The sequence below is a fragment of the Hirundo rustica genome, chromosome 18 (genome assembly GCF_015227805.2).
Source record: "Hirundo rustica isolate bHirRus1 chromosome 18, bHirRus1.pri.v3, whole genome shotgun sequence".
In the NCBI taxonomy this organism is placed as follows: domain Eukaryota; kingdom Metazoa; phylum Chordata; class Aves; order Passeriformes; family Hirundinidae; genus Hirundo; species Hirundo rustica.
This window is the reverse complement of record NC_053467.1, coordinates 4414380-4426763: the sequence shown is the minus strand read 5'-3', so window position 1 is coordinate 4426763 and position 12384 is coordinate 4414380. Positions and strand designations below refer to the sequence as shown.

At 52.1% G+C, this 12384-nt stretch overlaps 2 protein-coding genes across 8 annotated transcripts in view; one reads left to right on the top strand and one right to left on the bottom strand.

Annotated features, from left to right (window-relative positions):
* Positions 1-311: 311 nt before the first annotated feature.
* LOC120760871 (histone H3.3A) lies at positions 312-2040 on the bottom strand. Its single transcript, XM_040081587.1, has 4 exons — positions 1911-2040; positions 1331-1472; positions 1101-1254; positions 312-1013 (listed from the first exon to the last, which is right to left on the bottom strand). The coding sequence occupies exons 2-4, from the start codon at positions 1456-1458 to the stop codon at positions 885-887; spliced, it is 411 nt and encodes a 136-aa protein (XP_039937521.1). The 5' UTR covers positions 1459-1472; positions 1911-2040; the 3' UTR covers positions 312-884.
* A 3564-nt stretch (positions 2041-5604) lies between these two features.
* Positions 5605-12384, top strand: part of UNK (unk zinc finger) — a 44801-nt gene continuing 38021 nt past the window's right edge. For 6 of the 7 annotated variants that reach the window (XM_040081796.2, XM_040081794.2, XM_040081792.2 and 3 more), the window contains exon 1: positions 5620-5717. In XM_040081796.2, the coding sequence (XP_039937730.1) occupies positions 5620-5717 (98 nt within the window). Of the gene's footprint in view, positions 5718-12384 lie in introns of all 7 variants that reach the window. The other variant, XM_040081797.2, reaches the window with a different exon arrangement.

Here is a 12384-nt window from a genome sequence, read left to right as displayed (position 1 = left end):
TATACTACTCCGGACCAGTCACAATTCCAAAATAAGCTTTCCCTTCATCCACTGGAAAGGAGGAAAAAACTTAAGAGCTGAGTTTGTGCCCCGATTAAAGAGCCCCCAAAAAGCCACTGCAGCCTCAGCCAGTTCTCCTGAACCCTACAAAGCTGCAGGGCTCCGCTCTTACTGGCAACAGCAAGGACTCAAGCTGCACAAAATCTCCAAAAGTTCTCCATTCTGTTGCCAGCCCAGGATTACAGGAATCTGTATTAGGAGGAAGAAGCTTCTTCAAGCCCATTCAAACCAAATGACAAAGACTCCTCACGTGTGAATGTAAAACATTTAATTTAAAAATGTTGACACTACAATATATAAAATAGCTATTATAAATGCACATAGTGTATTCTATAGCTGCCAGGTTTACGTTTTTAGGAAACTGTAAGTTACACTGTGGTTAAGACTTGTAGTTTCACCCTCTGAAGGAAGTCCACATTTGATCACAGTGATGCATGGTCAGACTAACAGCCCCAATTGTTAAACACTTGGATCAAGTCATAACCAGTTTTATTGCAAAAGGACCCTGTACACATTTATATCAATTCTAGTACCTTACAAGTTTATCTACCCAACAAGTCATTAACATACAGAAACATGCATGAGAAGCAAGAAAGAACACCCATCCCTTCTGCATATTAGCAACTTGTCACTCCCGAGCCCGAGGCTCAACATCACTGAGGTTTATGTGAACAGTCACTTTTAGCATTCATCCTGAGTGAAAGATGGAATGACTTAAGTACAAATGCAACATATTATAAACAATTTCTTACAAAAAAAGTCACAAATTAAAACCAAAGTATTTTACAGAATTAACTACAAAACACCATAAAAACAGCCTTCACTTAAGCCCTCTCTCCCCGTATCCTGCGAGCCAACTGGATATCTTTGGGCATGATGGTGACTCTCTTGGCATGGATAGCACACAGGTTTGTGTCTTCAAACAGACCCACCAGATATGCCTCGCTGGCCTCCTGTTTCAAGAGCACAAGAAGAAACGTCGTTAGAAACCCTCAGCGCAGCTGCCCCAATGCCGCGGCCCAGCCGGCCCTCAGCAGTACCTGCAGCGCACCGATGGCCGCACTCTGGAACCGCAAGTCTGTTTTGAAATCTTGGGCGATTTCCCTGACCAGCCGCTGGAAGGGCAGCTTGCGGATCAGCAGCTCGGTGGATTTCTGATAACGACGGATCTCACGGAGCGCGACGGTTCCCGGCCTAGATGGAAGAGCGAGGAGGGGGCGGTGAGGCGGGGCAGGGGCTGCGGCAGCCGGGGCCGAGCCGAGGGCCTTACCTGTAGCGGTGAGGCTTCTTGACGCCGCCGGTAGAGGGGGCGCTTTTCCGGGCCGCCTTCGTGGCCAGCTGCTTGCGCGGCGCCTTCCCCCCAGTGGACTTGCGGGCGGTCTGCTTTGTACGGGCCATTTTTCCTCACTTACCTACAGAGACAGGCACGTGTGACACGGGGGCTCGGCTCTCCCCGTCACCCCCAGGCCCGACGACACAGCGGCCAATGCTCCCAAGCCCTAACTGCCCCCTCCCCCGCCGCGGGCGCGCGGCCAGCGGCCTCCCCCGGGACGGGGAGGAGTCACCGTTGCCCCACCGCCCCCGCCTCGCGGCCCAGCCGCTCCCCTCCCCGGGGAAAACGGACTGAGTCACGCCGCCTCCTCCTTCCTCCCGGGCCGCTCCAGGATGGTGGGGGGAGGTGCAATGGGGGGGGGGGGGGGGGGGGGGGGGGGGGGGATGGGAACCGGCCGTGACTCAAGGCACGTAGGCAAGGCCCGGCCTGTCCGCCGCGCTCCGAGAGGACCCAAGGCCGCGAACAGCCGCACAACACCACCACCCCCTTCGGAACGCGTCCGCTGTCCGGTACTTACCGGTAGGAAGAGAAGGAAATGCCGGTGCCGGTAGCGCTGGGCGCCGAACCCTCTACGCTGCGATGCTACCCCGAGCCGCTTCTCAGCCGCCGCGCCGCTCACTGCGCCCTCCCCGCCGCGGGGATACGCATTTTATAGTGGGGGCGCGCGCGCGGCGCGGTGGCGTCACAATGCCTGTAAGCAACGCGCCGCACCATTGGTCGGAACCTCCGCCGGCGCCGTGGCGTCACCACACACAAAGGCCGTGCTCCACTTCCCTGGCGCTGATTGGGCGCGGGGCCGGGCGCTGATTGGTTGTTAAAGTAGGCGTCCGATTGGGTGTTGAGGGAGGAGAAGGATCCAATCGGCGACGGGCGGGCGCTCTGCGCGCTGATTGGACGAAACGGGGCAGGGTTTGGATCCTACCCTTTGTTGCGAAGCTCCACAATGGGAAGTCAATAGGAGCGGGGCGAGCGGCGGCGGCGCCGCGGGATCCCCCGGGCACCCCCGGCCGGCCCCGGCCGCCCCCGCCGCAGAGCGCCGGCCCCGGCCTGCGGAGCGGAGGCGCCCGGCGGGGGCTGCGAGCGGCGAGGGCCGGGCCGCGGGGTCCCCCCCGCCTCCGCCCCCTCTCCCCCGGGAGCCGCCGGTGAGCGGCCGCTCGGCACCCGCGCTCGGGGGTGTCCGTGGGGGCGAGCGGAGGCCCTCGCAAGGGAAGCGGGTCTGGCAGCGCCTCCGGCACTCCTTGCCCCGGTTTGTCATTCCGGCTGCAAAGGAAGCGTTGTCACAGGACTTGGACTCGCGGTGGGCAGCAGGGCTGGGATGTGAGTGCCCCAAGTCAGAGCCTGACCTTTGGCCCTGGGAAGGGAGCATTCAGGAGCTGGGGCTCAGCTCCTCTACGCTGCCATTCCCCAAACCACACTGACTCTGTGGGTCACATTCATGCCCAAAGTGAATCACAAAGTTTCATTACAAGTAGAAAGCCAGAATTCATGCTCCCTGTTGGTACCATTTTAGCACTTATCCTCTTCAGATAAACAACAATTCAATTAAAAAAAAAGTCTTTTGGGGGAAACTGCTGCCTTTAGTTATCCCTTGATTTATATTGCAATTTTACCTTGATTTATATTGCAATTTTACCTTGATTTATATTGCTATTTTACTGTATTTGCATTGACTGTGGAGGCAGGTCCCTGCCCCCACGGGAAGGCTCCCAGAATCAAGAAGAACAGGTCCCAAATGCCCCGGAGTTGTAGCACACAGTATACGCAGGGAACACAAACAGACGTTCCTAAAGGCAACCGTGAGCTTCCCGAAGTGGAGCACAGCTGGAATCACCCACTCCCTGAGTGAGCCTCTGCATCCTCGGCCTCTGGGGTCAGTGCTGGCCTGGTGGGAAGAGCCAGGATGGAGCTCGGCACGTCGGGAATGTGTTGGGAGCATGTCCTGCTCCTCCGTCCGCTCAAACAAACGTGGCACCGTGGTGTGACAGGACTGTCACGTGTGCCCAGGCCGTTGCTGCCCGAGGGATGTTGTCTTCCCTGCCTCTGGTCGTCATTTTCAGGTTCATTTTCTCTCTTCTAAAGGAAAATGTTAATTATTTATCAGAGGCAAAAAGCTGTGTATCCAAGCAGTGGCTTGGGAGGTGTAGGTAAACACTCACAGCGTTGTTTTGGAAGGTGGAAAGGGAAGAATTCCCCTTTCGTCTGAGCTGTTTGCGCTTCGGGAAAATAAAATTAGGAACCGGTTCTGGTGGTAACAGCGTTTAATACATTTAATTCGTTGCTTTTGAGAGCTCCCAGCGCTGTCACTAATGCCAGGAAACTTTGTTACCAGGAGTTCAGAGTCTCCTTAATGACTTCCTTCTCCAGTTTTCATGGCAATTGCTACTTGGACTTCTCATTTTGGAGATACTTTAGATTTTTTGCTCTCCAAAACCCTGGAGAAAAGCCAGACGTCCCCTGGGGTGGAGCAGGGTGAGGGACAGGTGCACACAGAAGCTGAGGAGGGCAAACCAGCACACGTTAGCAAAGGTAGGAATAAATGCACCCTGGGCACATCACCTGGAGTGTCCTCAGTGTTTCCCATCGCTTGGCAGGGTGTGTTGAGGTGGGAAACAACTAGAAGAGGAAACTGTCGGCACCAGATTGTAGAGTAAACAGCAGCTACGAGGGATTGGAGCCTGGGGCATCCAAATCCCTTTGGACAAGGCCAGGTCGGTGGTGTTTTCAGCGTGATTCCTCAATAATTGAATGTGTTTTCCCACAGGTTTCATGGCTGACAGCAGCTCTGGGCTGGGTGTACAGGTGTGTGTGGTGATACTCACTGAAACACCTGCACATGCATTAACTGAGGAAAAGCCCTGCTTCACCAGGAGCCGCATAATTCCAGTGCTCCAACTTCCCATGGAAGTTAGATAAATAACGTATTGATATACTATTCCTGCAAATGACTGGGAATAAGCTACTAAATCACCTCAGGACAAGCCTGCCTGCAGTAGATACTAAATCAGCATGAATAGGAATTTTAAAAGGGATTTGCCTCTCCAAACCAGCTGCAGAGACTAGGCCAAAAGTTTATTATTAACGTTGCTAGCCCCGTGTGGGCTGGCAGAGGCAAAAAGGTGTTTGCCCGACAAATGCTGTGTGCCCTTTCCCACACCGCTGGAGATCCCCGCGCCAGGAGTGGTTCTGTGCGGAGCCCAAGAGATCAAAGTCCTATTAAAAGAAACTTGTATCATTTCCTCCCCTAGGAGAGAAGTTAATTGGCAGAGGGAGCGCTCCACATGGGAATTCGGCCGATTCCTTGGACACCGCTGCTTCGGGGTGGGGGGGTTTCTCCCAGGGGAGGGCGGGCAGCCGGCGCTCCGGTGTCCCAGCAGACAGGTGCCATTGGTGTCACCGGCTCCGAGGTAGGTTCTCCATGCGCTCGCTGGGCCTTCCTCCCCCTCCTTCCCCACCCCTCCTCCTCCTCCTCGGGCCGCAGTGCTATTCCCGGGCACTTCCTGCACGGCGTTGTCCCGTGGGTGGGGAGGGCCCTGGTGCGATGAGCGATGCCAGCACTAAAATAACCCTCTGGCCGCCGTCCCGCGTCCACGCTCAGCCCCTGATGCAGAGGAAGAGAGGGGAGGAAGGAAGTGAGGTCGCCTGACACAAATAACTCCCGGCCCCTCACCCCCGGACCGGCCTCCCCCCGCTCCCAACGGCCTAGAGGGGCAGGGCCTAGCGTGCTGCGCCGCCCCGTCAGGGGTCGGTGTTCCCCCAAGAGCTCGGTGCTATCCTGTGGCTCGCTCCTCACCCTCAGGGGCTCGGTGTCCCCCAGGGTCTCCGTGTCCCCCCAGGGGCTCGATTCTCCCCGGGGGTCGGTGCCGTCCCTGGGCTCGGGGCTCCCCGGTCCCCATCCCGCCCCACCACCGGGGGCGCCCTGGCGCGCTGCCCCGACCGCCCAGCGCACTACAATTCCCGTAGCTCCCCGCGCGACAGGAAGCGCGGGGGCCGCACCACCGCAGACCGCCTCTGGGAGTTGTAGTCCTGCCGGCCGGAAGCCGCCGCCCGCCGCGTCCCGGGCTGGCGGGCGGCGCGCGCCCGGCGAGACTACAAGTCCCACCCCGCCCCGCGCGCCACCGGGGCGGCAATGGCGGCGGCGGCGCCTGCGCGCGGCGCCCTCCGTGCGGACCGCGCAGAGTGAATAATAAAGGTCTCCTCGGCGGCGGCGGCGGCGGAAGGCGGGAGGCATGTCCAAGGGCCCGGTGGCGGGCGGCCCCGCCGCGGCCGGGCCGGCGAGCGCCGCAAGCGCGCTGCAGGCGCAGCCCGAGAAGCCGCAGCACTACACGTACGTAGAGCCGGGAGCTTCCCCGCCGCCGCCCGCCCGCCCGCGCGCCAACACGCGCCTGACGTCAGCGTGCGGCGCGCGCGGGGGCGCGCGGGGGGACGCGCGGGCACCGGCTGGAACCGGCCTCAGCCGGCGCGGGCCGGGGGCGGCGGGGGGAGAGGGAGGGGCGGGGGGTGAGCGACCCCCCCCCCCCCCCAGCCCCCGTGATGCACCGGGGCCGCCGCGCCTCCCCCGGGTGAGGGGACCCCCGGAGCCTCGAGTGACACCCCCGGCCCCTCAGCCCCGATCGCTCTCTCTCGGGTGACACCCCCGCCTGGGGTGGGGGTCCATCCCCCGGGATGTGAGGGCACCCGCCGGCGACACCCCCGATCGGTTCCGCGGCGAATGAGGGGACCCGCTAGTGACACCGCTGGTCCCTCCCCCGTGGTGTTGGTGGAGCGCCGGGCCCTCTGGTGACACCCCCGCCCGTGGCTGGGCGTCTGTCCCACGGGGTTTGAGGGGACCCCTGGATCCCCAGCTCTGACCTCCACCCGGGGTTGGGGTCTGCTCCCTCAGCTGTCACCTCGTGTGTCAGTGGTGCTTTGGGGGGTTGAGGTTTTGGTGAGCTCGCACCCGGGGCTGTCACTCCTGTCCTCCATCCGCTGAGGGGTCCTGGGGGCTGCTTGGACCTGTGGAGGGAGGTGTGAGGTGACAGGAGATCCGCAGGGTCACAGCCTCGGTGGTTGGTGATGGAGGGTTCGAGCGGGTCCCTCCAAGGGCAGGTGTCTTTGGGAATGACTCAGGTGTGTGAAATATCCCCCTTGCAAGGCTTACCCTGAAATCTGGATGAGCGTTTGCCCTGTTCCTGCTTTTCCTGGCACTCTGCAGGTGCGATCCGGCTGTGCGGGACACACCACTGGTGTATGTCACCTCCATCACTGGAGATACTTCCCTAGGGAACACTTGTTGCTGGAATGTGTCTTTCCTAACCAAAAAATACCGCTTCACTGTGTTGTCCCAAGGAAACCTGTTGGAGCTGTGTGAAGTTGGCCTGTGATCAGTTATTGGAGTTGGAGGTTGCAGTGATGATATTCCCATCCTCTCGTGCAATAGGGATAACGGATTGGGAGTGAGCATTATTTTTGTGTGGTGGGCTGGTGATGGATGGGTATGGCTAGAAATAGGTCATGTGTGCCCTGTCCTTAATAGAGAAAAGTTTGAAACTGTTCCTTGTGAACAAAATACATGTGCTGAGCCGTTTGCCCTTATCGTTTTAGGGTGTTGTCCTACAAATACCCTACAAATACTCATATCTCTGGCTTGTGTTGATGCCCCCACCCAAAGTGAGATGTGTGCTTTGTGTGCTTTTAATTTCCATTTTCATAAGGTTGGTGGTGGACTTCCCTGCATCCACACTGTCATACCTGGAATGAAAGGAAGTTTGAGGAATTCACAGGCATAGCTCCATGCAACCTGTGTGTCTGCTGCTGGGATCACAGGCTACCTGCCACCCCTTTCCTTCAGGCTGATTGGAATACTATGGCAGAGTGAGGGCTTCCAGGTTTTATTGTCATCGTGAAGGTCCTCTCATGATCTTTAGGGAGCTGGCAAGCCACAGTCTCATAGGTTGCGTAGTTTCTGGTATGGTCTACAAGTTTGACAGTTTTATGGGGTAAATGGGCGTGGAAGAGTCTGCTGGGAATGTTGCTGTAGGGGAAAAAGAGGGAACAGGAGCTGCCTGTAGTGGTGGAGTGACACCAGTGATGGAGAAAGAATCGGTCAAAAGCAAGAAGGAAAACAAGGAGATGAGGTTGAGACAGTGAGGACACTGGATAGAGGAAGGTGAAGGTGATAACTTGCCTAAGCATGACTGTGGAAATAAGGATGTCAAGTATTAGGAAAAATAGAGGAAGAAAAACTTCAAGAAATGGGAGGAGATTGGGAAAGAGGATGGAAATAGGACAGTGTGGTGGTGCAATTAGCTTCTTTCCAGAGGGCAAAACTTGTGTTTTGAAGATGGATGCTAAAAATACTTCAGTGAAAACAGTTGCAGGGGAGCTGAATAACCATAAGTGAAAGACGGGTTTGGGGGCTGGTGAGTGCTGACAGCGGGATGTGAGCCATGCTTTGGAAGTCTAGGATGTGTACACTGGGTCACATCAGACTGTAAACCTCCTCCTGATAACATATGGGAACTTATTTGGTGGTCGCTCATGTGAACAAGTTGTATGTTGTCAAAATGTAAATATTTTCTTCCTTTTTTTTCCCCCTTAAATTCAGTTTGTTTCCATAAAATGACACAAAGGTTACAAGTTGTAAACTCAAGTAAGCTTAATTATCTGTATACTTTGCTGTTCCCTGGGGACAGGCAATCTGGTGTTGGGGATCTCTAAGAAAATTTTGGTTGTATTTGTAAGGAAATGTTCCAATTTCTGTATTAGTGTGAATTTCTAAACTCTTGGTGTTACTTGCATGAGATTTTTTAGATACTTCAGACCTCTGTTTTACTGTCAGGAAGCCTCTTTGTTTAATTTAGGTGTGCAGCAAAAGAAAATGTGGGAAAAATAGACCTGGTGATGCTCTCTCACACCTTTGTCACTGTTTATTAGCAGAAGAGGCCGAACTTCCCTGATTGGTGTCCTTTGGTAGCAGTTGTGGTGTGCAGCTGGATATTCCTGGAGACAAGTCGCTGGTAGATGCCAAAGTTTGCTGTTTAATTATGGATGGCATGCTTCTTGTCTGGGGATCTGGTATTCCATTTGTAGAACCCGAGTGAGTAACGAAATACTCCATTGTGGTCTCCCTAGGGTGCTGGATTAGATATTCCTGCGTGTGGCTGCTTTCTGTGATCGTGCAGCTCCTGTAGCAGGATGAGACCAGAGTATTCCCAGGAGAGAAGGGGTGAGACAGCCTCGTTCCTGGGGTTCCTGGAGGCTGGGATCAGCTTGAGGCGATGTGCTGTGCAGAGGCTGGATGGGAAGTGGATTTGGTTTGAGTAGGCTCTGTCAAACCTCAGCTGAGGGTTGGTTTTGCAGCGTTTCTCCGCTCTGTCTAGCACATTTTTTCTGCAGGTACCTCTGTCTTTAATGTGTATCTACACATGTGGGTAGAGCTTGAGTTGGAAGAAACTGAAAGCAAGTGCTCGGTTTCTGGAGCTGTAGGTACGGAGTGCTGTGAGGTAGTTTTGTTCTGGTACGGTTTCTCCGTTCAGCTCCTGGCAGCATGGCTGGTTTCAGTCAGACTTGATGCCTTAATTGTGAATTGTAAAGATTGTTTCCACTGCTTGGGTGTTTATTGATCTGGCAGAATTTAGATAAGTGAAAGTGGAGCAGCCCTTTGTTCACTGTGCATTCACCTGAAAGTCAGACAGTTTAATAACTCTGTAGGAAAGCAAACGTTCAGGTGAAGATAAATTAACCCATTTAATAAAAAACAGAGAGTCCCTTTAGTCGGGTGCATTGAGAGTACACACGCTCACAAGCGGCATTGCAAATGCTCTGATTTAGGTGATAAACTCCTTGGGAAGCAGATTTGTTGTGCATAACCCAAGCCGTTGCTACTCAAGACATTTCTCTTGAGTGTGCCCATCTTAAATATGAGCAGCACCCTTGGAAGTGACCTTCAGGATTCTGTGTCCTGACAGGCTGTACCCTCCCTTGCGTTCTGGGTGAGATGCCTGGGAGCACATCCTGTCCTCTTTTGCAGTGCATCGAGATAAGCTTTGTGATTATGCCTTTGCAGCAAAAAAGGCAAAAAGCTTGTCTTTCCTTTAGCACAAGGAGAGGAATTGTGGGAGATTCCTGAAGGATTAGTACCCTGTAAGTTGTGCTGGAGCTGCATCCACATGGTTGGTTGGGCTGTCGTGTAGTGGCTGCAGGCTTTTGCTCACCCAAGCTTTGTCCTGTTGGTACTATTCTGGTGCCATTTAGGCATGGAAGGACCACAGGATTTGAATGAAGGACACTGTAAATGGGGATGAAAATGGAGCTGGAATACTTCGGCTATAACTGAAATTGAAGACATCCTTGTGTCTGCATTGTGCCTTGTCTGGTGGTTTCTCGGCCTTAAATAGCAACTCAGATTAGGACAGCAATGAAAATATGGGTGAAGAAGTAAAAATACCAACACCATAGGTGTGCTTATTTAAAGTTTTATTTATTTCAAAATTGTACATGTGACTTCTTACTCAAAAACGCACCTCAGAGCATCCGTAGTAGCAGAGAGTAATCCTTATCTCCTTATCAGTGGACGGTGTCTTACCACTGGCAGAGCAAACAGGACATGTCTGATCTCAGAGGTGCAGACTGAGTGTCTGTGGAAAGAAAACCAATAAGCAGATGTGTAGCTAACAACTTTTCAGAGTTGCTGTTTGCTCTTCCAGGGCCCATAACATTTGCCTGCATGGTCTGTTAGATTATACATTTGATGTGCTTGAGTTGGGTGGTCTTCACACCCTACTGCATGAATTGAGGCTTTGGAAATTGTTTTTAGAAACCTTTTGTATTCTTTTAAACCATCAGGACTCTTAAAATAACAAACTGCTGCCCTAATTCTGCTTTGGTTTTACTGGTGATAACCCTTAGATCAATAAGCTGATATGGACTAATACAAGTAGAAAGTAGCCGTGTCGTTTAAACAAACCAAAAAAAAGCCACCTTATCAAAACAAAACACAAAACAAAGAAAAAAGCCCAAATAACCCAGAAAACAAAAACAACAAAAGGAGACCCAGGTGTTTTTAGGTTTGAGATTTGGTAATACCTTTGGAAAAAGCACAGAAGATGTATAATAGCTTATGTTTTCATTGTATTATATACAGTGCAAGTTAATACCCTTAGGAAAGCACAGAGTGAGTCAATACTTCTAAATCTGGGACTTACCAGTGGTCTACTACATCATTACCTGTAAATGTCATCTTCTCAGGAAAGTATAAGCTGGTTATTTTTATTGGTATTTTTTGAGTCTGTGTGAACTTCACTGAATGCACGTTCACTGCCAGCTGTTATTAGGAAGCGTGAATAGTTACAGGAAGTTGGAAATATAAAGTGCTGGAGTGTGAACAGGAAGAGCTGCCTTCACAGTATGCTCTCACCACCGAACACATGTGCTGAAAAGAACATTTTAGATTTTATGGTTCTTCAAAGGTCGAGTGTTGAAAGGCTCCAGCATGAGAAAGGGCCTGGTGAGGGGCATTTGGGCCCAATCTGTGTCGGGGCAAAAAGGGGCTTTTCCCTTGTGTTGAAATGGGGCTGGATCTGTGGTTTGCTTGCTGCATTCCCACTTCTTGAGTACTTCTGGATATCAGTCTGACAGAGAATTCACATACGGATAACTGCTCTAAGGTGTCATATCAATATTTTGCGGAGCAAAAATCTTTGCGTACTGCTGTGACGTTTTCAGAATTAGTTTTGGTGTGGCAAGGTTTGGTGTTTCAAAAATCCAAAACTGAAAGAGGAGAGGGGTTCAGTGGTGCAGAATTGTTTCTGTGTGGAAGATGGTTCTTTAATTTTTAATTGAATAAAAAGTATTATGTTGATGGTTATATGTTGCTTACATTGCCACGTAGGGTAGTTTTTTGTGGCATGGGAGGCAAAGTTAAAATTAATAATTGTTCTAGAAAGTCTAGGATTTGGTGAATCTGTGGGTCTCTCCCAATTCCATTTGTTCTATGATCCTAAGAACCTCAGAGCTTAGAGTTTCCCGTTATACCAGTTTTTCTCATTTTGTCAGTTTATGTATTGTCTAGTATTTTTTTACATCATCTGGCTTTATTTTAAGGAAAATTCTGATGGAATTCCAACTTTTCATTGTCTTTAGATCTGTTCTTCCAGAAAAAGGTTTTACTATCTTCTAGGAGCAGCTGAAACACTCGTCCTTCTTGTTCCAAGGGGTCTGACCAGTGTCCTCGGGAAAATCCTCCTGCAGTGCGTTCCAGCATCCCTGCCTGGCTGCTTGCTGCGTGTCCCTGCCCCTGTGACAGCGTGGCAGGAGGGAATGTGTCAGGGCATCAGTTAATCACACTTATTGTGTGGCATATTAGCATGAGCTGTCACTGGGGACTGTGTTAATGCTCCTGGCTGAGCTTGGGCAGGGACACAGCCCTTCTGTGGTCCCTGTTAAGGAGCTGTCATTTCCGAGAGGTGAGCAAAATAAAGAGGCAATAATAAATTTAATTGCTGAGTTGAAGCTCGTGAGAACCTGCTTGTCAGGACATGATGAGCCATGTTCACTTTCAGAGGGTGGTGAGGAGAGGTTTTCCTTCCATTAACTTTCTGCTTTTAAAAACTTCATAAATCTTTTTGAAAGCACCAGAAATAGGCTGAAAGAGATGGTGAGAAGTTACCTGGTCCCTTTGCCCAAGAGTCACCTCCATCACTTTAGGTGTAATTGTCATTGACTTTTAATATTGTATCAGTTTCCACTTTAAGCTGGGTTTTGGTGAAATTGTGAATTGTAAGAGGGAGTAAATTACAGCAGTTTCTATGTTATAAAGAATTTATATACTCTATAAACTTCCTGTAACATTCAGCACATCACTTGCAAATCAGGTACAGAGCTGTTGCTGAAAGCTGTGTGTGCGCAGAGCCAGCAATTCCCCCTCAGTGTCCTAAATTGATGGGTGGTCACGTGCCAGCAGGCTATGGAGCAAGTGCTATTTCTTAGCTACCTTTTTCTCCTCTAATTTATTG